At 45.4% G+C, this 26,393-nt stretch overlaps 1 protein-coding gene across 2 annotated transcripts; it reads right to left on the reverse strand.

Annotated features, from left to right (window-relative positions):
- Positions 1 to 10,236: 10,236 nt before the first annotated feature.
- Positions 10,237 to 21,758, reverse strand: ASGR2 (asialoglycoprotein receptor 2). 2 transcript variants are annotated; one of them, XM_043903618.1, is made up of 10 exons: positions 21,643 to 21,758; positions 21,326 to 21,403; positions 20,844 to 21,121; positions 18,398 to 18,517; positions 18,101 to 18,196; positions 17,161 to 17,232; positions 16,949 to 17,035; positions 16,700 to 16,845; positions 11,114 to 11,220; positions 10,237 to 10,861 (listed from the first exon to the last, which is right to left on the reverse strand). In XM_043903618.1, the coding sequence occupies exons 3-10, from the start codon at positions 20,965 to 20,967 to the stop codon at positions 10,705 to 10,707; spliced, it is 909 nt and encodes a 302-aa protein (XP_043759553.1). In that variant the 5' UTR covers positions 20,968 to 21,121; positions 21,326 to 21,403; positions 21,643 to 21,758; the 3' UTR covers positions 10,237 to 10,704. The 2 variants fall into 2 exon arrangements, with proteins under 2 accessions (XP_043759553.1, XP_043759552.1); XM_043903617.1 differs by lacking the exon at positions 21,643 to 21,758 and having other exon boundaries at positions 21,326 to 21,635.
- Between the last annotated feature and the right edge of the window lie 4,635 nt (positions 21,759 to 26,393).

Raw genomic sequence — 26,393 nt, forward strand, 5'->3', positions numbered from 1 at the left:
TTAAAACCTTGAAGAAACATATTTCTGAATTATTTAATGTTCTGACACAACAGAAAACTGTGCTGAAACTCCGGACCAGTTAATTTCTCAGAGAAATCTGAGAAGTTGACTTCGGGGCTATAGTCCTCAGCTGGGCTCAAACAGAATTCTATTCTTATGATGGCTTATTGATTATTTTCATCAACAGTGTCTACAATATGCCAGGCCCCCTCCTTCAGAAGAGACATCCTACAGAAGTAAACAGGTGAGAAAGGACCTGGTCACAAAGCTTATATTCTAGTGGGTGATGGATAAACAGAATAAGTGAGTAAAACACGTATAATGTCACATAGTGATAAATGCTAAGGAAGACAATATAGCAAGGAGGTGGGTATAATAAAGTCAATTTTTAACAGGGTGTCAAGACTAGGAGGTCAAGAACAACCTTACTGAGGGACTTCCCTGGTGGTCCAATGGTTAAGAACCCACCTTTCAAGGCAGAGAACACGGGTTCAATCCCTGGTCGGGGAATTGAGATCCCACATGCCTTGGGGCAGCTAAGCCCACAGCAACAGAAGATCCAGCATGCTGCAACTTAGACCCGATGCAATAAAAAATAAATTTTTTTTTTTTCAAAAGAATAATCTTAGTGGGAAGTCGATATCCAAGCAAAAGCCCAAAGGAGGTGAGGGAGAAGTAGATGAGGCTCAGCTAGGAAACCTGGAGCTCCAGCTTTTCAGGGCCTGTAGGCTATTGTCACGGATTTGACTTAGAGGGGCAGGCTTTGTGGGGGTCAGAGCAGAGGACTGAGTGAGCTGATTTACATTTTAACTGTGACAACGTGACTCTTGTGAATTTCAGGAAAAGGGACCAGAGTGGGGGGTGGTGGCGGGAAGGGATGAGAGGTAAATTAGGAGCTTGGGACGAGCATATATACACACTACTACATAGTGGCTCAGCTGGTAAAGAATCTGCCTGCAATGTGAGAGACCTGGGTTCAGTCCCTGGGTTGGGAAGATCCCCTGGAGAAGGAAAAGGATACCCACTCTGATATTCTGGCCTGGAGAATTCCATGGACTGTATAGACCATGGGGTTCGCAAAGAGTTGGACACAACTGAGTGACTTTCATTTTCACATATAAAATAGATAACTAAAAAGAACTTCCAGTATCACACAGAAAACTACTCAACATTCTGTAATAACCTATATGGTTAACAAATCTGAGAAAGAATGAATATATTTACAGTATATATATAATTGAATCACTTCGCTGCACACCTAAAACTAACACAACGTAAATCAACTAGATTTCAATAAAATTAAGAAAAAAACTATTGTAATATCTGGGTGAGAGATGATGGTAGTTTGTGTATGGTGCTAGTGAAAAACATTTTGATTCTGAACACATTGTGAAGGTAGAATTGACGGGATTTTTTGCTGATAGATTGTATGTGGATCTCACACACACATGACACAGTTCTCCTTCTACGCCTCTAAATAAATGAAACTTTGAGCATTTTCCATAAGTTGCTAACTCTCTAGAAAAAACAACTTTCCCCCTGGCTATGCGATGCTGATGTCTTAAGATCTGTCATGACATTTTGTGAATAGGATAATCATTGAGAGTTTTGTTTTGCCATCAGGAGCAGACTGATAAAATGTTAAATCTGGTAATTGTGCAGAATTTTTCTTTGGATATGTGGTGTGATTTACTTGATAAGGTTGCCCTACCAAAGTCTGATTCCCTTACAATTTTTTTTTTTTTTTAGTTTCAGCACAGGAGTTTAATTTATATCCCTCTTACTCATTCCTTGTAAATATATTTATTATCCATATCGCTATTTAATTTTTCTCTAAAACTGTTACACAGAGGCTTGTATTGTTTACATATCAACGGTGACACAGGTCTGAAACAGACACTTGTTCCTGTCCTCCTGGGAACCCACACACAAAAGAGCCAACAAATGAGAACTTAGTCAATATGCTGTTGAAACTGTTTACCTCAGATTGGGACTTAAACCCAGCCAAAAGCCAGTTTGGGACTCAAACCCACATGGCTGGGACTCAAGCCCAGCCAAAACCCTGCTTGGGACTTGAACCCACATGGCTGGACTCAAACCCAGCCAAAACCAATGGTACCTGGTTTCAGGACCTAATGAAGCTTGGGTTCTTGATGTCTCACCACAGTAAGAATTCAGTGAGAGACAAAGTGATAGGTAAGGAGTGGATTTATCCAAATACAGAGTGAAGCACACTCCACAGTGTGTGGGCCATCACAGAGGGCAAGAACGGTGAGGAAATGCAGTGTTGTTAGTTTTTATAGGCTGGGTAATTTCATATGCTAATGAGTCAATCATAAAGGACTGACAAGCCAGTCAATGGTAAAGGAAATCAGTCCTGACTATTCATTGGAAGGACTGATGCTGAAGCTGAAATCTCAATACTTTGGCCACCTGATTCATAGAACTGACTCATTGGAAAAGACCGATGGACAGGGAAGCTTGGCATGCTGCAGTCCATGGGGTCTCAGAGAGTCGGACATGACTGAGTGGCTGAACTGAATGAGTGGGAGGATTATTCCAATTATTTTGGGCAAGGGGTGGAGATTTCCAGGATTTGGGCCACTGACCACTCCTTGGTCTTTTAACAGTGGCTTGGAACTGTCAAGGGACCTCTGAGTGTGTCATTTCACTTGCTGATTGAGGATCAAGGTCTAGCCTTGTCTGCCATCTTGGTCCCATTTGAGTCTAATCAGTTTATGTTGTGTCCTTGGTCTATGTCATTCTTTCAAAAGTTGTGCCCTGCCCCTTTCCCTCCTGGTACACTTTCAGTGATCCAGATAATGTTCTTTCTTTGATCTGAGGTGGCATTTAATTTTTTTAGAGTAAGAAAAGATTAAGTGTAGCGTCCTCCTTGGTAGTCCAGTGGCTAAGACTCTGTGCTCACAATGCAGGGGGCATGAATTTGATCCCTGATCAGGGAACTAGACCCTACGTGGCACAACTAAGAGTTCGACAGCCACATCTAAAGACCCTGCATATTGCGATGTTAGGCAAATTAAGAGGGAGGATGTCTCCTCCAGGCTTCAGAAACAGGAGAGCAGACCCTTGACCTTGCTTCTGATCTGCCTGGACACTGTTTCAGATACTGCCTGGATTCCATGCCTGCCCTCAAGCATGTCACTTGAGATAAGAAAGGGAGTGGGTCTTGGAATTCTAGGGCCCCCAGAGTTTGGCCAGCTGCGCAGGGTTTAATGAAATCCTAAGACTCACAGATAAAACACACCGCATTGTAACAAGGTTAAAGTGAAACTAGTGCTGCATTTTTGCAAGCAAACTGCTGAGGATATCAGTTTGCGGCCTGGGATTACAAGCGGGAGCCTCCGAAACTGCACTCTGAAGTCTCAACCCATGCAGTGGATGCACTGCACTTTTCCCAATTAGTATTCCAGATTGCTGTTACTTGGGACTTCCCAGAGCTGTTACTCCAAAATTTGAAATTCACAAGAGCACATCCACAGCTTCCCTGCACTCTTCTTGCCTCTCTCAAATAGCACTCCAGGATCCCAACAAAGTTTGCAGCTTAACTACGGGCTTCCCAGGTGGCTCAGTGGTAAAGAACCCATTTGCAGTGCAGGAGACGCAGGAGACTTGGGTTCAGACTCTGGGTTGGGAAGATCCCCTGGAGAAGGAAATGGCAACCCATTCCAGTATTCTTGCCAGGAAAATCCCAGGGACAGAGGAGCCTGGCAGCCTACCGTCCATGGGTTTGCAAAGAGTTGGACATGACCGAAGCAGCTGAACACATTGGGCTAAGAGGAGGCGAAGAAGCGGTCCTCTCTCCTGTATGACTGTCTGGCTACATGCACGAATTCCCCCGAAATCATCTCAACTCCCCACTTCTCACTCTCTGGGAAGGAGAATGGTTTCTTTTTTTATCACCTCTCAGTAAGTCCTGACTCCCTGTCTCCTGCTCCTCTCTGAGTTTCTTTTCCAGGTTTATTGAGATATAATTGACACATAACATGGTGTGAGTTTAAGATATACAATGTGTTGATTTGACATATTTATAAGTTGTAAAATGACTGTCTCCACAGTATTACCTACTACCTCCAGCCCATTTCATATTTACCATTTCTTTATGTGTGTGTGTGGAGAGAATATTTAAGAACTCCTCTGTTAGCAACATTCAGGTATATGATATGATATCATTAGATATAATCACCATGCTGTACATTAGATTTCCCAAACTTGTGAATCTTATCATGGAAGTTTGTGCCCTTTGACCTATATCTCCCCATTTCCCCCATTCCTCGGTTCTTCTCGGCTTTAAATGTATTAATTAAATCATTTGTTAACAATCATTCTCACTTTGCAGAATTCAACCAACTTTCTATCGAAAGAGGAAAAGCATCACTTAACTTCCTATTTCCAATGGCCTTGCCATGTCTCTCAGTTCCTTAATCGGGCTTGCCACATTTTTATTTATCCCATTAGTCTTTTCAGAAGTGAGATTTTGGGAATTCCCTGGTGGTCCAGTGGCTAAGACTCTGTACTTCCAATACAGGGGGCCTGGTCAGGGAACTAGATCCCATGTGCCACAACTAAGATCCTATGCAGCAAAAAAAAAAAAAAACACGTGAGATTTTGTTAAAAGGATAAACAAGCCACAGATTTAGAGAAAATGCTTGCAATCCACATCTTCAACTAAAGGCTGGTATCTAGAATAAATAAAGAATTCTAAAGACTCAACAGTAAAAGAAAGAAAATCCAATTAGAAAATGGGCAAAAGACATGAAGAGACATTGTGTCAAAGAGGATATACAGATGGACAATAAGCACATAAAAAGATGCACAATATTAGCCATCAGAGAAATGCAAACTAAGATCATAGTAATATATTTCCTCACACCTATCAGAATGGTTAAAATTCTTTTTAAAAATAGTGTGTGCGTGCTAAGTTACCTCAGTTGTGTCCGACTGTGTGACCCCATGGACTATAGCTCATGAGGCTCCTCTGTCCATGGGATTCTCCAGGCAAGAATATTGGATTGGGTTGCCATGTCCTTCTTCAGGGGATCTTCCAGACCCCAGGATCGAATCCACATCTTTTAAATCTCCTGCATTGGCAGACAGGTTCTTTACCACTAGCACCACCTGGAAAGCTCAAAGCAACGAATGCCTCTGGAGGCACCGCTGGAATTAAAAAATAGTGATAGCAACCAAATGCAGGTGGGGATGTGGACAAACCTCTCTGGAGGTTTCCACAGGAACCCCAAGGGCAATGGGCAGGGCAGAACACAGCATGGGACACAGCAGCAGAACTCTGAGCAAATAGCATCAATGCCTTCATGATGGCCCCAAGGACCACCAAGCGCCTGGCTCTCAGCCACGCATCCCTTACACCATATCTTTCCTCTCTCCCAGATGAAAGAATCCTGGAGAGAACTGAGTGTAATGACTGTGAGCCCCCCACCGAGGCTTCAGTGGTGCTTTTCAGACCCGTGGGATAAAGGGAACATCACAAAGTGGGGGAGGAATTTCCTGTCCAAGAGATCAGGCCTAGAATAGGGTCAGCTCTCACTGCAGCACATCACAAATGGAAAACGTGGAAAATGGTGACAGATCATTTTCAACCTAGAATTCCATATTTCCACAAACGATCAACCCTATCCCAAGAGTCCATTCCTTTCCCAGGAAGCTACGGGAGGGGATGCTTCAACAGAACAAAGGAATAAGCCAACAAAGAACATACGGATCCAGGGAAGAGAGGATCCAACCCAGAAGAAAGAGGTGGTCCAGGGATTTCTCAGGAGGAGTGGGAAATCCCAAGAAAACTGCTGGCAGAGGGAGGGGAGAGGAAGGGGGAGCCAAAGTTACAGAAGTGGATCAACAGGAAGTCTATGGGAGCTTGAACTCGAGGGGCCAGCTGTAGGCCCCTTACAACGTCTCTGAGGCCATGATCACAATTTTTTTTTATAAATTATGAAAACGACTGACTATTGACTTGGCCACTGAACAACCACAACAACATATATAATAGTCAGTTCTTTGCAACCCCATAGACCACAGCACACCAGGCTTCCCTGTCCTTCATTATCTCCCAGAGTTTGCTCAAACTCATGTCCATTGAGTCAGTGATGTCATCCAACCATCTCATCCTCTGTTGCCCCCTTCTCCTCTTGCCCTCAATCTTTCCCAACATCAGGGTCTTTCCAGTGAGTCAGCTCTTCACATCAGATGGCCAAAGGACTGGAGCTTCAGCTTCAGCATCCGTCCTTCCAATGAAGATTCAGGGTTGATATCCTTTAGGATTGACTGGTTTTATCTACTTGCCGTCCAAAGGACAATATAATATATATAATAATGTATATTATATAGATAATATAATCGGTTAGGATGACCACCATCACTTTCCACTTCAACTTCCCCTCCTTCACATCTTCCTCTGTGTCAGATGGCATTTTTTTAAATCCAACCAAGAAATTGGGTTGGAAAAACAGGTTTGGCTTGAATGAAGAGGGACCCAGTTACTTGCTTTACAGTCAATTTATCCTTAGGGTTGGCCCACCTACTCAGTCATGGCTTTTGGGGGTATTGTTGGCACCCATTGTGCAGACTCCCTTGGGGGTGAATGAAGGTGGGCCATGAGCCTCCCTGAAGCACTGGCATCAGTAGTAAAGAAGAAATATGCTGGAGGAAACTCTCAGTGATCTTTCTCTTCTGAAAGTCTCCTTACAATACCTTTGTCACAGGCAGAAGGAAACAATAAGTATGCAGCCAAAAAGCAGGGGAGCAGGGGAGAATTGATTTCACAGGTGTGTTGGAAGGTTATTAAAAATGTTATATCAGTTGTCTGGATTTTGTGATGTTTGTAGCAGCTTTCAGCTCTTGTGTCTTCTTTTCTAATTTAAGGAAATAGTAACTTTTATGCTTAATTTTGTATTCATAATTTTGCATCTTTCCCTAAGGAGGGCATCCCAAATCGTGTACATTCCATGCCCTGTAAAACTTGGATTCACCCTGATGGCTCTGGGAAAAGAGTACAACTGAAGTGCTGGCGACGTGACCAGATCAAATGTGGAGAAAATTACGTTGTCAGGCTTTTTACAGTTAAGGAAGATTTAGCAATTGATTCACAGAATCTGAAGCAAAATTTTCAAGTATTCATTTCAGAAGAAACAAAAGTTGTTCAAAAAAGGAAACGTAAGCAGATTATACTACTTGGCTCAGCAATTAACAATACTGCCACAGCCCTAACTGACACAGATTCTGAATTGGGATTCAAGTAAAAACTGTTATAGACTAAATTGGAAAATTATACCCATCTACATGATAAAAAGTGACTGAATAATGTCTACAACTGATGAATAAAGAGATATCAATTTGTGTGTGTTATTTGAAAGTACAAATGTCTAAGGGAAACAGCTAAAACACTGAAAGTGATTTCTCAGAACAGCAGGAATGGCTAAAGAAAAAAAAAACAGGGTCTGGTAACTGCTTCTAGCCCTGCTGCTGCTGCTGCTGCTAAGTCACTTCAGTTGTGTCCGACTCTGTGAGACCCCATAGACTGCAACCCACCAGGCTCCCTGTCCCTGGGATTCTCCAGGCAAGAGCACTGGAGTGGGTTGCCATTTCCTTCTCCAATGCGTGAAAGTGAAAAGTGAAAGTGAAGTCGCTCAGCCGTGTCCAACTCTTAGCGACCCCATGGATCGCAGCCTACCAGGCTCCTTCATCCATGGGATTTTCCAGGCAAGAGTACTGGAGTGGGGTGCCATTGCCTTCTCCGCTTCTAGCCCTACAAGACTTTAAATTGTATGTATTATTTCTGTCATAAGTTTTTCAATTCAATGCCAATTATATACATTTTGAAGGAGAAGTCCTAGAAAAACTTGCAACTGAAAATTGGGAAGTTTTGACCCAGAACAAGCTTAGAAGCAAAAATTGCTTGAAGTATTACATGTGAAAACAAAAATAGCAGCTACTTGCCCACCACAGAGGATGATTTAATAACATCTGGCACACCTATATTTTGGAATTTTCTACCCCGGCTAAATTCAATGAAGTAGAACCTCTCAGGGAACAGCATAGATTGAATCAATGTCCCTAGGACATGGAAACAGAGAAGGCAATGGCACCCCACTCCAGTACTCTTGTCTGGAGAATCCCATGGACGGAGGCACCTGGTAGGCTGCGGTCCATGGGGTCGTTAAGAGTCGGACCCGACTGAGTGACTTCACTTTCACTTTTCACTTTCATGCACAGGAGAAGGAAATGGCAACCCACTCCAGTGTTCTTGCCTGGAGAATCCCAGGGACGGGGGAGCCTGGTGGGCTGCCATCTATGGGGTCGCACAGAGTCGGACACGACTGAAATGACTTAGCAGCAGCAGCATCAGGACGTGGAAAAGTGAAAAAAGCTACCTACATCATGATATGTGGTATCGCATATGGGCACGTACGCAGGAAACTTCCTACAGAAACCCTGATGTGGTTCATTTTTATGTGTCAGCTTGACTGGGACACAGATGGTGGGTCCAACGTTATTCTGGGTGTGTCTTTGAGGGTGTTTGGGGACGAGATGAACATTTGAATTGGGAAAGCAGATTGCCCTCCCTAACATGGGCTGGCCTCATCCATGCCACTGAAGCCCTGAATAGATCAAGAAGGCTGGCCCTCTTAAGGTGAGAGAGTTCTTCCTGCCTGGCCCTCTCCAAACCAGGACATGGGTTGTTTTCCTACCTGCAGACTCAGGTGGAGACATTGACTCTTCCTGGGTCTTGAGCCTTTAGACTCAGACTGCATCTTACTCTGATGGATTTTGGGGGTTTCCAGATAACTGACTCATCTGCTGAACTTATCCATATTCCCATGAGCCAATATATCTCCTACTGGTACACATAGATCCCATTGGTTCTGTTTCTGTGGAGACCCTAGACTAATACAATATCCATGAAATGGTTAACTCTGGGTAGAAGTAGGAGGGGTGAGGGGAGGACACGCGCTCTGTGTGTGTGTGTGTGTGTGTGTGTGTGTGCAAAACATTTTTTACTACTAGTTTATACTACTTTTGTAAATAAAAATAAAACCAAAAAACCTAATTGCTTCAAGACTCATTAACTCATTGGTTGTAGTGATCTTGGAGGGTGCAGTTTACCCACTGTGGAGACTGTTGGAGACACCCTGTACTGGAGAGCCCTCCAGGTCAGTCTGGGGTCTTTTCAATCCTGCTTCTCTTAGCAAACTTTTTCACTGGCCTTTGCCAGCCCAGTTCACAGTTCCCAGACTGACAGGTGTTCTTTGGAACAGGGATGTTCAGTGGAGCCGGGGTGTTCTTTGAAACCTCTTTTACAGTGAAGCCCTCAGGGCAGACTGTGGCCCCAGCCACGCCAGCCCCACCAGTGCCATCCAGGGGCCCGTCTGGCCTGCGTGCTTTAAGATTAGGTGTCAAACATAGAGCGTTGGTCACCAGGGGATGGTGGGGGAGGGGGAGACGATGGTCAAAGGGTGCATGTTTCCAGTTTTAAGAGGAATAAGTTCTGGGAATCTAATGTACAGCATGACTATTATAGTTAATAATACTATATATTTAGTTGAAGGTTGCTAAGACAGTAAATGTTAAATGTCCTCACTGCAATAAATGGTAATTGTTTAACATGAAGGTGGTGTTAAACAAAGCTATGGTGATTAAAAAAAAAAAAAAGATTAGGTATCAAGCCTTGTTTTACATCCCTGGATATGTTCCAGTGTCTCCTGGTTTACAGCCTATGGGAACTTGAATAGAATTTGTATCCTACTGTTGTGTGAAAACTGTATAAATATTAATTATGTTGAATTGGTTCATAGTGCTTTTCAGGTCTGCTAGAGCCTTTTACTTTTCTGTCTATTCGGTTTATTAATTTTTGAGAGTTTGATATTGAAACTCCAGTTAAAAATCTTTATCTACTTAAAAAAATAATTTGTAATATATAGTGAAACTATATATAACTTTGTTCTGTATTTTCCAAGTCTTCTATAAATGTGTTATCATACTTCCATAATTCAAAAAATAAAAAATAAAATATTAAAAAACCAAAACAGCAAATTACCAAACAAATAAGCAAATCAAAATATAAAACTTCATAGGTAGGGGAGTGTAAAAAAAAGATTAAGTGTCAGGGACAGCTGTCCAACACTTGAGCTCTCTCTTCCAGACCCTCTCCCTCCCTCTTCTTTGAATCCTACACTTTCCAGTTCCAAATAACCAGTCCACACAAAGTTTCAAATATTCGTCCTTTTCCTACTCCCTGATAGGTCAGCAGGTAAAGAATCTGCCTGCCATGCAGGACACACAGGAGACGTGGGTTCGATCCCTGGGTTGGGGATAACGCCCTGGAGAAGGAAATGGCAACCCACTCCGGTATTCTTGCCGGGGAAATCCCATGGACAGAGGAGCCTGCCAGGCTACCGTCCAATGGGTCGTAAAGAGTCACACATGACTAAGTGGCTAAGCACAAGTTACACATTACTCCAATGAGGAAGCTGAAAATTATAGTAATAATAATTACAGTGAATTTCAGAAGAAGGCAGGATCTTCAGGGTCAGAGCTTCTTCAGCCACGTGCTTCTATCCCTCTTCAAGTTCTCCCCATACTTCTGAAGACTCTCCTCTCCTTCCTTTCTTCAAAATGCCCAGGCAGGGGGGTTTGTGGGTCAAGGGTCTGCTGGAGGCTGGGGGAGGTGGGCGGCTAGACGGTGATGTTCTGCTTCATCTCACACACCCAGCGTTTCACTTGCTGGCAGAAATCGTCATTCCAGCGCCCATCCCGTTGGATCTCTGCACAGTCCTCGCTGCCCCCCAGCTCGTGCCCCCGCCAGTCATCGGGCTGACTGGCAGCCCAGTTCCTAGGGCAGGACAGAGCTCTGCTCTAGATGGCCCCCTCATCCCAGCAACCCTCACCCCCCATCTCAGAAATGCATGGTTTTGTGGGGTTTGGGGAGTTGTGGCGGCAGTCTTGGGAGCTGAGAATCAGGGTGAGGGGGGCAATGGTGGGAGGAGTTGGTCCCTGAGGGAGGAGTGGCAGTGTACTGGGGGCAGAGACCAGATGGCCATCCCCAAGACAAATTAATGGGGAGAGACAAGGAGAAGCCACTTACTTGTAGCTGTGCCTGTAGTCTGTGTCGTCCACCCATTTCCAGAAGCCATCGCTGTCGGTGAGACCTATCCAGGCTCTAAAGGGGTTCGTGTGTTGTACAATGAACTTCTGGAAAACAGGTGGAGGGAAGTTTCTAGTCCCCTGTGCCTCCATGCAGGCCTTAGCTGTGGCTCCCTCACCCCACCCCTCAGTCTGATCTGTCCCCACCTCGAAGCAACAGCTCCCAATATAAGTTCCTGGCTTTTTCTTCTGTAACCATATCTATTATTTAGTGAACATTTACTGGGCTAAACCTTGCACTAATTGCTTTACAAGGATTATTTTATTTCATCCCCAAAAAGCTCTGTAAATTGGACACCCTAATGATTCGCACTTTTCATGCGAGATTAAGGAACTGAGGGTATCTGTGGAGCCCAGGGTATCAACCCAGTGCCTGAGCTGGTGACCCTTGTCCCTTGACCTGGCCTCCCACTTCATTCCTAACTCACGGCTGCTAGACCTCTATTCTAGTCTTCTCCCTGTCTTCTGCCCACAGCCTCAAACTCTTGGATCCTGACCCCTGCCACCCCCAGGGTGACCCAATGACCCAGTAAAGATCTGAGTTTCACTTGCCTCTCAGGTACATTTATGTGCTCCTACTTCTACATACGGGTTTCCCTGGTGGCTCAGATGGTAAAGAATCTCCCTACAATGCGGGAGACCTGGGTTCAATCCCAGTCTTGGAAAGATCCCCTGGAGAAGGCAACAGCTACCCACTTCAGTATTCTTGCCTGGAAAATTCCATGGACAGAAAAGCATGGCAGGCTACAGTCCACAGATTTGCAAAGAGTCAGACACAACTGAACAGCACTCACTTTCACTTCACTTCTACATGCAGCTGTCGTTTCTGTTGTTCTCCAGGCCCTACAGCTTCCAAGCTTGGACCCACTGCCCAGAGCTCTGCTATGACTTGGCTACAGGGGCTCTGGCAGTCTGGCTGAAAATAAGCAGACGCCCTATATGTGAGGGGCAGCCAAGCTGTCCAGTTGGCTGGACAAAAGTGGTCTTTGAGATAGCTTCCCAGGATCCATGCAGACCTCCTAAGAGGAAGTGGCTTTCTCTTAAGAGAGATGGTCTTTCTGAGGCCTTAAGCCTCAGAGGGTTTGGGAGGGCAGTAGCATAGGGTGTGGTCACCTTGTTTTATGAAGGAAACAGAGGGGGTAGGTTCACCAACGTGCATATGTAGCAGTTTCCTTTGATAGCATATGAAGGGTCTCCAACTGCATCTGGAGGAAATTTTCCTAATTCCACTCTCCCTTCCTAGACACCTAACTAAAACTGCAGTTAGTCACCTCATCTGAAGGCAGATACAGTAGCATTCTTGAATTCTGGGCTTTCCTGGTAGCTCAGATGGTAAAGCATCTGCCTACAATGTGGGAGACCGGGGTTCAATCCCTGGGTCGGGAAGATCCCCTGGAGATATGCTAGACACCTGTAAATAGGTCAATATCCTGTGCATGAAGGGACAGCTCTCAGGGGCTCCTAGGGCTATTCCCCAAATTCAGGAGGGTCAACGGAGCTGGAGGGAAAGTGCCTGGAGGCAAGATATTCTCTTTGCTGCTGCCCACCGTCCCAGTCCCCTCTTCCCATCACCACAAGAAGTTGAATAACTGAATGAACAATACAAAGCATCAATATCCAGCCCTCTGTGTTGAAGACTGAGTGTGTGTGTGTGTGTGCATGTGTATGCTCAGTCATGTCCAACTCTTGGTGACCTCATGGTCTGTAGCCCACCAGGCTCCTCTGTCCATGGAATTTTCCAGGCAAGAGTACTAGAGTAGGGTTGCCATTTCCTACTCCAGAAGATCTTCCCAACCCAGGGATTGAACCCACATCTCCTGCATTGTCAGGCAGATTCTTTACCACTGCACCACCTGGGAAACCCAGGTGAAGACTGAGGGGAGGGATGAAGTAGTGTCAGATGATCAGAAAAGATAGTCCATGAGAACAAGTCTGCCCTATTCATGAGTAAGTAACAGGCAAGAAAGAATTCAGCCCATTCAAAGAAGGAGCATAGGGGAGTTTTATCATGGAAACTGAAAAAAAATAAAGAAGATGGAAAGGAAGAGGAGGAAGAAGAAAACACTGTGATATCAAAAGGAGAGGTGAAAAATATACTTTGTAAAGAAAGCATGTTTCCAAACCTAAGAAGCTTTTGGAGAACAGCTTATATCCTCAGAAACATTAAAGAGGAGATGAACGACATAAAACTACAAAAGAAGAGATCAAAGAAGAAAGATAACAATGATAAATAAAAAGAAGAAAGTGAAGAGAAAATTTTGAGCTACATTAAAAAAAAAAAAATTCAACAAAAAATGAAGTCTGAGATACAAAAGACAGGCTTGAGAAAAGAGCCCAGAAAAAAAAGGAAAAGGGAGAAAGAAGGCGGTAAACAGTAACAAGATGATGGCTATGGAGGGTAGACAATGGAGATCATTTTGAATGGTGTGCTCCAGAGGAAAAGAGAACCAATGGGCAAGAAAAACTATTCAAATAAATGGCTTAAGAAAATCTTCCAAAACATATGAAAACCTAACTTTATGTGTCAAAAGAACTCTCCTAGCCTTAGAGCAAAAATATAGAGAATGTGCAACACTGAGATATATCTGAGATTAATGAAATTCAAAGAAAAACTATTTGCACACACACGTAAGGAATGTGGGAGAGATATGAATGAGGCATTATAAACTTCAAAGTTGCTAAGAGACTAGATCTGAATTGTTCTCAATAAAAAAGAAATGATGATTGTGTGAGATGGTAAAGGTAAAAGCTAACACTACTTTATTCATCATATTGCAGTATATAAATATATCAAACCAGGGTGTCGTGCACATCAAACTTACAGTGTTACATGTCAATGATATCTCAATTTTTAAAAAGAGAAAAGAGTGAGGTGTGTGAAGAAGTGTACTGGTTTCCTCATCTTTCATATCAAAGTTATATAAACTCTTATTTTTTAAAGTCAAGAAGTTTCAGCCCATTATTTAAAGTTATGACAGTAATTACTAGTGTAGCTAAAAACAAGCCACATTTAGTCCAAAATAACACAGTGGAGAAAACAAAAAGAATACATCTCACATAGAAAATGGGAGAAAACAAAAGAAGCATATAAAACAGGAAAAAAGGAGACTGATTAAAGATATCTATTTTAAAATACATGCAAGTGGGAGAGCCCAGAAATAAACCCACACACTTACGGTCAATAATCTATGACAAAGGCGGCAAAAACACACAATGGAGAAAAGACAGTCTCTTCAACACGTGGTGTTGGGAAAACTGGACAGCTACATGTAAATCAATGAAATTAGAACACTCCCCCACACCATATACAAAAATAAACTTAAAATGGTTTAAAAACCTAAATATAAGACATGACACCCTAAAACTCCTAGAAGGGAACATAGGCAAAATATTCTGGGACATAAATCACAGCAGTATTCTCTTAGACCAGTCTCCCAAGGCAAAAGAAATAAAAGCAAAAATAAACAAATGGGACCTAGTCAAACTTAAAAACTTTTGCACAGCAAAGAAAACTATCAACAGAACAAAAAGACCGCTTATGAAATGGAAGAAAATATTTGCAAATGATGCAATTGACAAGGGGTTAGTATTCAAAATATTAAAACACGTCATACAACTCAACATCAAAAAACAACTCAACAAAAAAATTGGCAGAAGACCTAAACAGACATTTCTCCAAAGAAGACATACAGATGGCTAGCAGGCACATGCTCAACATTGCTAATTACTAGAGAAATGCAAATAAAAATCACAATGAGGATTTACCTCACATAGGTCAGAATGGCCATCATCAAAAAATCTACAAGTAATAAGTGCTGGAGAGGGTGTGGAGAAAAGAGAGCCCTACTATACTCTTGATGGGAATGTAAATTGGTGCAGCCATTGTGGAGAACATCCTGGAGGTTCCTTAAAAAACTAAAAATGGGGACCTCCCTGGGGGTCCAGTGGTTAAGACCCCAAGTTTCCACTGCAGCGGGCAGAGAGGGGTTTGATCCATGGTGGGAAACTGAGATCCCACAGGCTGAAAAGCAACTAAACCTGCTCACTGAAACTATTGAGTCTGTGCACTTACAAAACAAGAATCCGGACACCACAATGAAAGATCCTTTATGAGGCAGTGAAGATCCTGTGTGCCCCCACTAAGACCCAATGCAACCAAATAAATATTTTTTAAACAGGTAAAGTAAAACAACTTATATACAACCTATAGGAGAAATACCTTAAGCTTGGCTGAACAACAGAGTAGCATCATTTATGGGGGGTGGGGTGGGGGTGCCTAAAAAATTCTCAATACTCAGGATGAATCCAAGATTAATTAATTAATTAAATCATAATCCAAGATTAATTATATTAATTAATCAGAATTAAATTAATTAAATTTGAGTGCAAGACCAAGTGTCAATATGTTTTAAACTCCTCAAGAGGTTACAATACACTGCGATGGCTGAGAATCATTCATCTAAAACAGAGACTCAAAATGGTTGGAAATAAGAGGGATGGGCAGAGATACATGAAGCAAATGTAAGTGAAAAGAAATCAAGGACCAGTCCCTTCATATCACATGAAGATGAATTCAAGGCAAAAAGCATTAATCGGGACACTGATGTTCATTTCAAAATGATAAAGGCACCATCCCATCCTCCATAAAGTTGTAGGTGGCATGAACTTGTGAGCCAAATCACAGACTGTCTTAGGCTGATTCGCATGAAACTTTATAGGCCAATACTGATAGAATATTGGCAATTTCAATCTGATCAGTAAAATAAAATATGTCTGTAATCCATATATATATATATACACATATTTATTTATGACTTACTAGCTGTGCAGTAAGTTACTTAACTTCTCTGTTCTTTAGTTCCCTCATCTCTACCCTCACCTCAAAGTGGGGATAACAAGAGTGCCTACTCCATAGGGTTGTGAGGGTTAAAGCAATGGATATATGAAAGTGCCTGACACATAGTAAGGGCTCAGTAAATGTTTTCATTAATACCCTCCTTTGCCCAAACATGTCCCACTTGTTCGAATGGGTTGAGTCTTCCCTCTGGACTTTGGAGTTGTGATCTGGTGGCAGCAGTGGGCAGGGAGACTTGGGGCGCTTTGGAGGGACCCAGTAACTCATGCCAGGCGCGTTCCTGGGAATCCCACCCACTCTGTTCCTTTCACCCAAAGACCCATCACGTTCCCCAGGCCAGCACAGAGCAAGCAGGGACTGTCAGCACCTCCACAGTGTTGTTCTCCACCGAAGTCCTGGCCCTTTAGTTCATCCTGCCACTCATTCTGTCTCCTGCCCTGATCCTCATCACCTGGTCTCCTGGCTCCTATCCTTTGCCCCGACTCCTGGATGTAACCTCCCACCTCTTAGAATCAATGGCTGCTCCATCATGAACCTCCCAGAGTGGGGACAGATTTCTGCTTCTGGATTCTTCCTCGGGTTAGAAAAAAATAACAAAACCAGCCTGACCCAGCCTCCCAGAGTTTGCATTCCCAAGGTTTCCTCCTGCCTTTGGGAAGGTTGTGGTTTCACCTGCTCCTCTCTGGAGTTGATGACCACCAGGTGGGCATTCTCCAGCTGGCAGTACTTCTCAGCCTCGAGCCAGGGCTTCCCTGAGCGAGAGAACCAGTAGCAGCTGCCTTCATGGTCCACCCAGTTCACTGGGCAGCATTCTGTGCCTGAGGGGGTTGGAGGGACAGAGGGAGATGAGCTCCAGCTGGAGGGGACAGGCAGAGGGACTGGAGACGCACCCCCCCTAACCCCGCCCCACCACATCCCTACCGTTGCTCTGGAAGTGTGCCATCTGACAAGTCAGTGTGCGCAGATCCGTGGGGAAGTGCTTCAGATGGAGCAGCAAAGTGGCATGATCTAAGGGTCAGAGTGGTGGCAAGGGTGTGAGGCTCTGTGCATGGCCCACAGACCAGGACCCAAGCGTCTGGCTGGGGAGATACATCACTGGTACACACACGCACAGTCAAGAGAGAGTCTCTGACCTGCTTTCAAGTCTTGCTGCTGTTTTATCAGCTTGGCTTCCAGAAATTTCACCGTGTCACTGGCGAAGCCTCCTGCAACAGAGGAAAGCTAAACTGTCTCCCCTCCGCTCTGCCTCCCCAACATTTCTCCATCCTCATGCCACGGACGCATCAGTCCAGGCCACCATCACCTTGACCTGGGATGATGCATGCTCTGTTCTCTGGCCTCCCCAACCCCACCTGCTCTTCTCCTGGCTGCAGGGTGGTGTTCTGAAGCACAACCTGCTCAGACCTCTTGCCTGTTAAATCTTTCCCGTAGCTCCCTATGTTCTCAAAGTAAAGCCCCACAAGTTAGCACAGCTTGCCTGCATGGCCTGGCCTCTACCCACCTCTCTAGCCACATCCCACCCCTCCAGCCACACTGGAAATGTTGAGAGTCCAGGACATGCAGTGGTCTTCCTCACGTCCTGGTCATCAGACTCTGCTCTCTACCTGGTTCCCACCTCCATCCTCTACTCTAACCCTTACTCATCCTTCAGGGACCCTTGGCTCAGGAAGCAGCATTCTTGGAACCCTTGCCTGGCTTCTCAGGTTGGGTTATCTGCCCTAGTCTGTGCTTCCTTCCCAGTATCCTCCACTATTGCACCCAGCATGCATGCATGTATGCTTAGTCACTCAGTCATGTCCGACTTTTTGCAATCCCATGGACTGTAGCCTGCCAGGGTCCTCGATCCTTGGGATTCTCCAGGCAAGGGTACTGGAGTGGGTAGCCATCCCCTTCTCCAAGGGATCATCCTGAACCAGGGATCGAACCCAGTTCTCATGTATTGCAAGCAGACTCTTTACTGTCTGAGCCACCAGGAAAGCACCCAGCATGGAGCCCAACCAACCCTCACTGCTAAACCAACCCCTCGACCACCCAGCACATCCCAGTCCCTCCCCTCAGGGCTCGCCCACTCACCGTGGGAGCTGAGATTCAGGATGTCCTTCAGGGTGCTCGATGAGAAGTTGCTGAAAGTTTCCTGTAGGGTCTGCAGCTCCCCTTGCAGCTGTGCCCCTTGTCAGGAGACCAAACAGGACAAAGTGGATTGTGCTCTGTCCCACCTGACAGCCCTCATCACTGTCCATGGGATGGTCCCCTTCCCCGCCCCAGCACTGTCTCCTTACTGCCTCCATCTCTTCCCTATCGTGGCTCTCACCGGCCCCAGCACTGCCCGAATCCCCGCCCCCATCGCTGCCCCACCCCTGAGACCCTCACTTTGGGACCCTGTCACACAGATGGCCACCAGCAGCAGGACGTTGAAGACCAGGACAAGCAGACTGAGGTGGAACTTGGAGCAGAGACGCTGCAGCACAAGAGGCTGGGGAGGAAGCATCCCTGCAAGAGAAGGGGTGTCAGGACAAGGGGTGTTGGAGGCAGGGGGCCAGAGAGCCAACCTCATGGAGCATCAGAGGAGCAGAGTCTGAGGAAGTACAGCCCTGCGGGGCGAGGCCAGGCGGAGAAAGTAGATTCCGAGATGAAAAACACTGGATAAAATTAATAGATGAGACATGCATACATCTCAATGAACTTAGAGGCATAGCAACAACAACTGTATAAAAAGAAACGCCAGGAAAGAAAAGAATCCCACACTCCCCCATAAAATAGAAAGAGCACCAATGAGCTGTGGGATCACTAATATATGCATAATTGATGGAAAGGGGAGCTAGAGAGGCAGAAAGAAATTTGTTTTGAGGAAACAATAGCCAGGGTATCTCCAAATCTTCTGAAAACTCTAGGCCTATAAAAGGCTGGGGAGAGTGGAAGCTGCTCCCAGGTAAGCAGGTGCCAGCTGTCAACCCACTTGCAGGCGGCAGAGGCTGCTAGAGGCTGGCTGATGGTTGCACCCCTCAGGCACACTCTGCCAGGCTGTCCACCCTGCCTCTTTCAAGCGAGCCCCCTGTCCCGTGAAATCCAAAACCACTGGACTGCTGATGGGAATCTAGGTTGCTTCCATGTCCTGGCTATTATAAACAGTGCTGCGATGAACATTGGGGTGCACGTGTCTCTTTCAGATCTGGTTTCCTCGGTGTGTATGCCCAGGAGTGGGATTGCTGGGTCATATGGCAGTTCTATTTCCAGTTTTTTAAGGAATCTCCACACTGTTCTCCATAGTGGCTGTACTAGTTTGCATTCCCACCAACAGTGTAAGAGGGTTCCCTTTTCTCCACACCCTCTCCAGCATTTATTGCTTGTAGACTTTTGGATAGCAGCCATTCTGACTGGCGTGTAATGGTACCTCATTGTGGTTTTGATTTGCATTTCTCTGATAATGAGTGATGTTGAGCATCTTTTCATGTGTTTGTTAGCCATCTGTATCAGCAGACGAATGGATAAGGAAGCTATGGTACATATACACAATGGAATATTACTCAGCCATTAAAAAAATACATTTGAATCAGTTCTAATGAGATGGATAAAACTGGAGCCCATTATACAGAGCAAAGTAAGCCAGAAAGATAAACACCAATACAGTATACTAACACATATATATGGAACTTAGAAAGATGGTAACGATAACCCTATATGCAAGACAGAAAAAGAGATACAGATATATAGAACAGACTTTTGGACTCTATGGGAGAAGGCGAGGGTGGGATGATCTGAGAGAACAGCATCGAAACATGTATATTATCAAGTGTGAAACAGATCTCCAGCCCAGGTTGAATACATGAGACAAGTGCTCGGGGCTGGTGCACTGGGATGACCCAGAGGGATGGGATGGGGAGGGATGTGGGAGGGGGCTTCAGGATGGGGAACACATGTAAATCCATGGCTGATTCATGTCAATGTATGACAAAAACCACTACAATATTGTAAAGTAATTAGCCTCCAACTAATAAAAATAAATGAAGAAAAACAAAACCACTGGACTCTCTCCAAGCCTCCTGCTGAAACATGAATCCTCTCATTCTCAGAAGATCCAACAATATCCAAAGTTACTTTTGAGGGTTTACTACCTACAGGGCAGCTGGTGGGACCCAAAGGGGCAGAGGGGTATAGGTGGGTGTGGCCTCTGCCCCACGCAGCCTGTTGAAAAGACTTGTGAACCTGCTACCGGGGAAAGGAGAAGCCCGGTGGGACAGCAGTTTTCTGCCCTGCCCAGCTCCCACCCTCAGCTGCAACAGCGGCAGTTCTTCCAGCCTCAGGCAGGAGGGGGTCCCTCCTCCCAGCCCAGGCTAACCAGTCCCCCTCCTTGAGCTTCTACCCCCACCCTCCTGGTCTCCACAAAGCTTCACTCCATCACCAGCACCCATACCTGGCACCCCCTCCCACATCCCGGCTCCCGCCCTTCATCTTGGAAATGGCTCCGCTCTTTCTCGCCTGAAAACCTTCTCCTAGACACTTGGGGACTTCAGTCAAGGTTTGCTAGATAAGGATCCAGTCAGGGAGCTTGGAGGGGAGTGGGGATCTTCCAGAATTTCTCTGTGCCCTTTCCCTCCAACACACACCCTTCCCCTCCCCCCTACCACACACAGCACATACTGGTCAGGTTGGAAGGAAGAGGGGAGACCCCTTTCCTGGGGTCCTGGGGGTGGAGAAGGGGGTGAGGTCAGGGGACAGTCCCTGGTCACAGGGTGAATGTGGCAAAGGCCTCGGAGGGACAGAGAGTGACCGGGAGCTATACTAGGGTGGAGCAGAGCCCCAGATACAAGACACTTGCCTTTCCAGAATGGTCCTTCTCTCCTGGGGCTGTACCCACGAGTGCCTGGGCCCTCGTCTCTGCCGAGCTGGTGGTCGTTCTCCTCGGAGTCCAGCTGCTGGATGTCCTGGAAGTCCCTGGCCATGCTGGGTTTTGGGTGTGGCTAGATCCCGCCTGGGCTCGGGGCTGCTTCAGGGCTGGGACTGAGTTGGGGCTGATGCTCCTGCTAAGATGCTAAGTGAGGTGGAGGCTGAGGGATATAGGCTCAGAGTGGGTCTAGGCGATGGCTTGGGTTGGATCTGAGGTTGGAGGGGAGATGAAAGCTGAAATACCGCTGGGTCCCATCCCCTCTCAGGAGACCGCTTAGGCCTCGAGCCTCCCCTCCACACGTGCCAATCACCTCACAGCTTCCCATCGACCGCCCCCCCACGGTCTCTGAACCAGGGTCTGTCTAATCCCAGACATCCCCAGGCCCGCCTGCCTCCCCAGTGACCTCGGTTTACCTGTTCAAGGTCTAGAGGGCCGCCCAGGCCCCAGGACGCAGGACGGCTTGAACCAGGAGAACTGGGGGCCAGGCGGTGCTGGAGGAGAGGAGGGAAGGGGTGAGCACTAGTTCAGGCGAGGGCCCTGAACCCGTGTGTCTGAGCGTCCAAGCGCTTCTAACTTGGCATCTCCCTGGGACTTTGGACAGTAAACAGAGTGGAAACTGAGTTGGAAACTCAGTCAATATGTGGTGGGGGCAGAGGGCAGGGCTGTGTCTCTGTCCTTTACAGAGAAGGGGTCTCCTGGCCTATCCTCTCTACCCTCAGAAGTTAGTCACCTCACTCTTCACGGCACATTTGGGAGGGGGCCCAGCCAGGAGGAACCAGGGTGCAATTGGCTAGTTCCTCTCTGCCCCACTCCCCTTTCACTTCCTGCCTCAGATTCCTGGAATCGTTAGTCAGACAACCCTGACCAGGATTGGAGGGGCCGCTTCTGCGCTCTTGCCCAATCTGGCATCTGAGTCAAGGCCCCACGTTCTGTAGGCTCAGCCATCAGGCTTCCCAGCTTTGGGCCAACTGGCTTCACTCTCCATGGGAGTAAAGCTCCTCAGAGACCGGAAATTCAGGGAGGGCGGAGAGGAGGGAAGAGCATCCAGAAAGCAGTGGATAGGAGAGGTTCAACCTTGTAAATAAGCCCCTTCTGTGGCCCTGGCTGGCCTTCCCTGGTGGCTCACTGGTAAAGAATGTGCCTGCAGTGCAGGAGACTCAAGTATGATCCCCAGGTCGGGAAGATCCCCTGGAGGAGGAAAGGGCAATCCACCCCAGTATTCTTGCCTGAGAAATCCCATGGACAGAGGAGCCTGGTGGGCTGCAGTCCACGGGGTCACAAAGAGTCGGACACGACTAAGCGACTGCGCAGGCCCTCTCGTGGCCCTGGCTCCGGAAGCCTTGGGCCTCACATACAGGCACGGTGCTAAATGACCCACAGACATGCTCTCTGGTAACTCTCACGACATGTCACAACAGATGACTTCACTTCTGCTGCTCCCACTTCACAGAGGAGAAAACAACCAGGAGGAGATTAAGTGACTTGACTGTGTAGCAGGGGACGGTGGGGGCAGGGAGGGGGAACAGTGGGAGGCAAAATGGATCGAGGGAAAATGCCATCGCATCAGAGTGGGGGTCTTCACAGTCCTGTGAGGAAGACGGGGCTTCACGAACCGAGAAATCATAGCTCAGCTGGTAAAGAATCCGCCTGCAGTGCGGGAGACCTGGGTTCGGTCCCTGGGTTGGGAAGGGCCCCTGGAGAAGGGACAGGCTACCACTCCAGTATTCTGGCCTGGAGAATTCCATGGACTGTATGGGGTTGCAAAGAGTTGGATATGACTGAACAACTTTCACTTTCACCATCTACACTTGCGCTAACAACATCTTGGGAGAGAAAACCCAGTTTTCATTCCTGATTTTATATATATATATATATGCATACATATATACACACACACATACATACACATCAGTTAATTGGCTGCACTGGGCCTTCATTATGGCATGAGGGCTCTTCAATTGCAGCATGTAGGATCCAGTTCCCTGACACCATATGGAGAGAGAATACAGAGGAGAACCGAGGCCCCCCACATGTGAACAAAGCCTTCTGGGAGCTTCCAGTCTAGCCAACAGCTGAATGCATCCAAGTGTATGACCCTAGCCAAGACCACATGGTCTACCTGGCCTAGCCCTGCATGGGTTCCTGACCCAGGGAATCTTGAGAAATAAATACAATTGACCCTTGAATGGTGCAGGGATTAGGGGCACCGACCCTCTCCCTGCAGTTGAAGACTCGAGTATGACTTTATAGTACCCTTTGTATCCCCTGATCAGCGTCTGCAGATGATGTAACACATTTTTTGTGGTAAAAAAATCTGCTTATAAAGTGAAACTGTGCAGTTCAAACCCATTGTGTTCAAGGGTCAATTGTAGTTGTTTGTTTTAAGCCACTGAAGCTTTGGGTTAGACTGTTATGCATCAATAGGTAACTGAAATAAAATATATTCTTAAGTATGCATCCTTATCAAATATGTGGCATAGTTTGTGTGCCTATTTTTTAGATAGATAAGTGAAGCGTTTATACATCTCATTTGTTCCTGACTTTTTCACCCAAGAATAAATGTTTAAGATCTACCCATGTTGCTATTTGTACATCTGGTTTGTTGCTATGAACCTCTGCACAATATTCAATGGTGCATATCCATCATTGTATATTTACCCAGTCCCCAAATGAGGAACACCCAACTACCGCAATGGACACATCATGTCCCCATGAGGACCTAGGTGAGACTATCTCTCAGGACTATATCCAAGACTGAAATTGCCAAGTCACAGAATATTCTCACACTTAATTTAATGCACACACACACACACACACATTTTTTTTTTTGCATCAATGAGATCCTATTCACAATACTATTTTTCAGTACAGTTTTTATTCCCTTTCATTTCCCACTTGCCTCATGCTCCTCGTCCACTCACTGCATCCTCCATCCTTGCCCCTCCTGTGATATTAATGGTCTTACTGTTTTATCTCTGCTACTAATGCTTCATCAAGTTCCCATGTGGAGCTTGGTGAGAATTTCCCTGTGAACAATATCCGGGAGTGAAAGTGTCACGTCACAAAGGATTCTCAAGCTTAATTTCACCTGAGTCCAGCCAGGCTATACATCTTCCAGAATGGCCATGCCCATTGACACTCCCATCACCAGTATATGAGGGCTTCCTCTTTTGCTTCATCCTTCTCAACATTTGTTACTATTCAGCTTCTCACCACCCTGATGACATTTCACTGCTCTTCTATGTTACATTTCTGGTTAATAGAGGGTTTGAACATTTCTCCATCTATTTTCTATTTGCTCAGATTTCTTCTTGTATAGACGGCTTTTCCACGTCCTATATCCCTTTTTCTATTGGGTTTCCTGTATTCACTTTGCTGATTGGAGGCATATCTTGTATATTCTAGATACATGTTCAGAAAACAAGAAAGGTCTCTTAAAAATTAAAAATATTTTTTGTTGTTAGTAAAGCCAAAACAATTAATAGAAGTGCTGGAAGATAAAAATTAGGAAATAGTTCCAAAAAAGGGACAATGTTTTGTTTTGTTTTTTAATGAGAAAACAGCTAAATTGAGGGCATTTTTTACTCCCTGGCCTCATGTTTCCATGTATACTTCCTGCTAGGGAAGTCTCCAGACCTTTCTCCAGACATCCCCACCACACCTCCCCAGGAGAGGAGGTTTGCCTGTGGGGCTCTCTTTGGTTCTCTCTGCTCAGCCAGTAATCTGTGTTCTGCGAGGTGACACTGAGCCCACCCCTGCAGAGAAAATGTGCTTTGCCCAGCTCTGCCTGTGACTAGGTAAACATGCCTGTCTAATTCTTGGATGAAATATTAACAAGTCCTTTTGATTTAAGGGGCTTCCCTGTAACTCAGCTGATAAAGAATCTGCCTGCAATGCAGGTGACCCCAGTTTGATTCCTGGGTCGGGAAGAGAAGGGAAAGGCTACCCACTCCAGTATTCTGGCCTGGAGAATTCCATGGACTGTATAGTGCATGGTCTTGCAAAGAGTTGGACATGACTGAGAGACTTTCACTTTCACTTGATTTAAGGTTTGAAGCCAAGTCCACCTTAACTGTGTATCAGCAAGAAAGCTAGCAACTTGACATCATTTATCTGTCTACTGTGTCTTGGTTCTCAATTGGTTTCAAACCTCAGAGGAAAAGAAAGCACCCCCCTCTTTTTTCACCAGCCTTGTTAAATCTCCACGAATAATATAAAAGATCAATTGATCCCCAACACTCAATTAATAGTTCTAGAAGATACAGAAGGAAGTAAAAGGGAGAAAGTTATCAAAGAAATAATACAAGATTGTTACTTAGAATTAGAAGCATGAGGCTCCAAATTTAAATAACCTACTAACTGCCCAGCTTTTCATTAAAGAATGACCATGGGACATAACTGTGAAATTTCAAAATACCAGCAATAAAGATTCTAAAAGCTACTGGAGGCAGGAAAAAAAAAAAAAATCACCCAAAGAAACAAGAACTGGAACAGATTCTGCTTTCCAGTTGCTACACTCAACATCAGGAGACAGGACAATGCCTTCAAATTTGCAAGGGAAATTTTTTTCAACCTAGATTTGTCAGTGCAAATGATCATCGGCATGAAAAAATAGGGGGAAAAAAGAAGAGAGAGTTTTCAAGGACTTCCCTGGTGGTTAAGACTCCATGCTCTCAATGCTGAGGGCCTGGGTTGAATCCCTGGTCAGGGAACTAGATCCCGCATGCAGTAACTAAGACCCAGCACAGCCAAATAAATAAATTAAATAAATACAATTTTTAAAAACTTAAAAAAAAAAAGAACTTTCAGACATACCAGGGCTCAGAATATTTACATCGTATTTCTACTACGTTTACAAGTACCATAGAAAGTGAAGAAATAATCTACAAACAAGATACACAAAAGAATATCTCAGTATATATGTTATTATTAGATAAAATCTTATTAAACTCTTTCTGTATTTCTGCCTGCAAGTTGACTTTTTCTCTTAGAATGCTAACTAGTGAAATTTGAGAACCTGGCCTTAAAAATGCAAGTCATAATAATAAATTTAAGAGATCTATGGAAAAGATGAAGGGCTTTCCAGGTGGCTTAGTGGTAAAGAATCCACCTGCCAATGCAGGAGACATGGGTTCAATACCTGGTCAGAGAGGATACTACATGCAACTAAGCCCCGTGTACCACATTACTGAGCCTGTGCTCTAAGAGCTGAGGAACCTCAACTACTGAAGCCCTTGCATCCTAGAGCCCGGGCTCTGCAACAAGAGAAGCCACCCCAATAAGAAGCCGGAGCACCACAACTAGAGAGTAGCCCCCGCAAGCCACAACTAGAGAAAAACTCACACAGCAACGAAGACCCAGCACAGCCAAAAATAAATAAATAAATGCGGTCAGTCTTATTTAAAAAAAAAAAAATACTGCAACAGGCTTTTCAAAGTCACTTCGTATTTTGGTTTACTCTTTCACCACTTAAGCGGCTAG

Source organism: Cervus elaphus, chromosome 5 (genome assembly GCF_910594005.1).
Source record: "Cervus elaphus chromosome 5, mCerEla1.1, whole genome shotgun sequence".
NCBI lineage: Eukaryota > Metazoa > Chordata > Mammalia > Artiodactyla > Cervidae > Cervus > Cervus elaphus.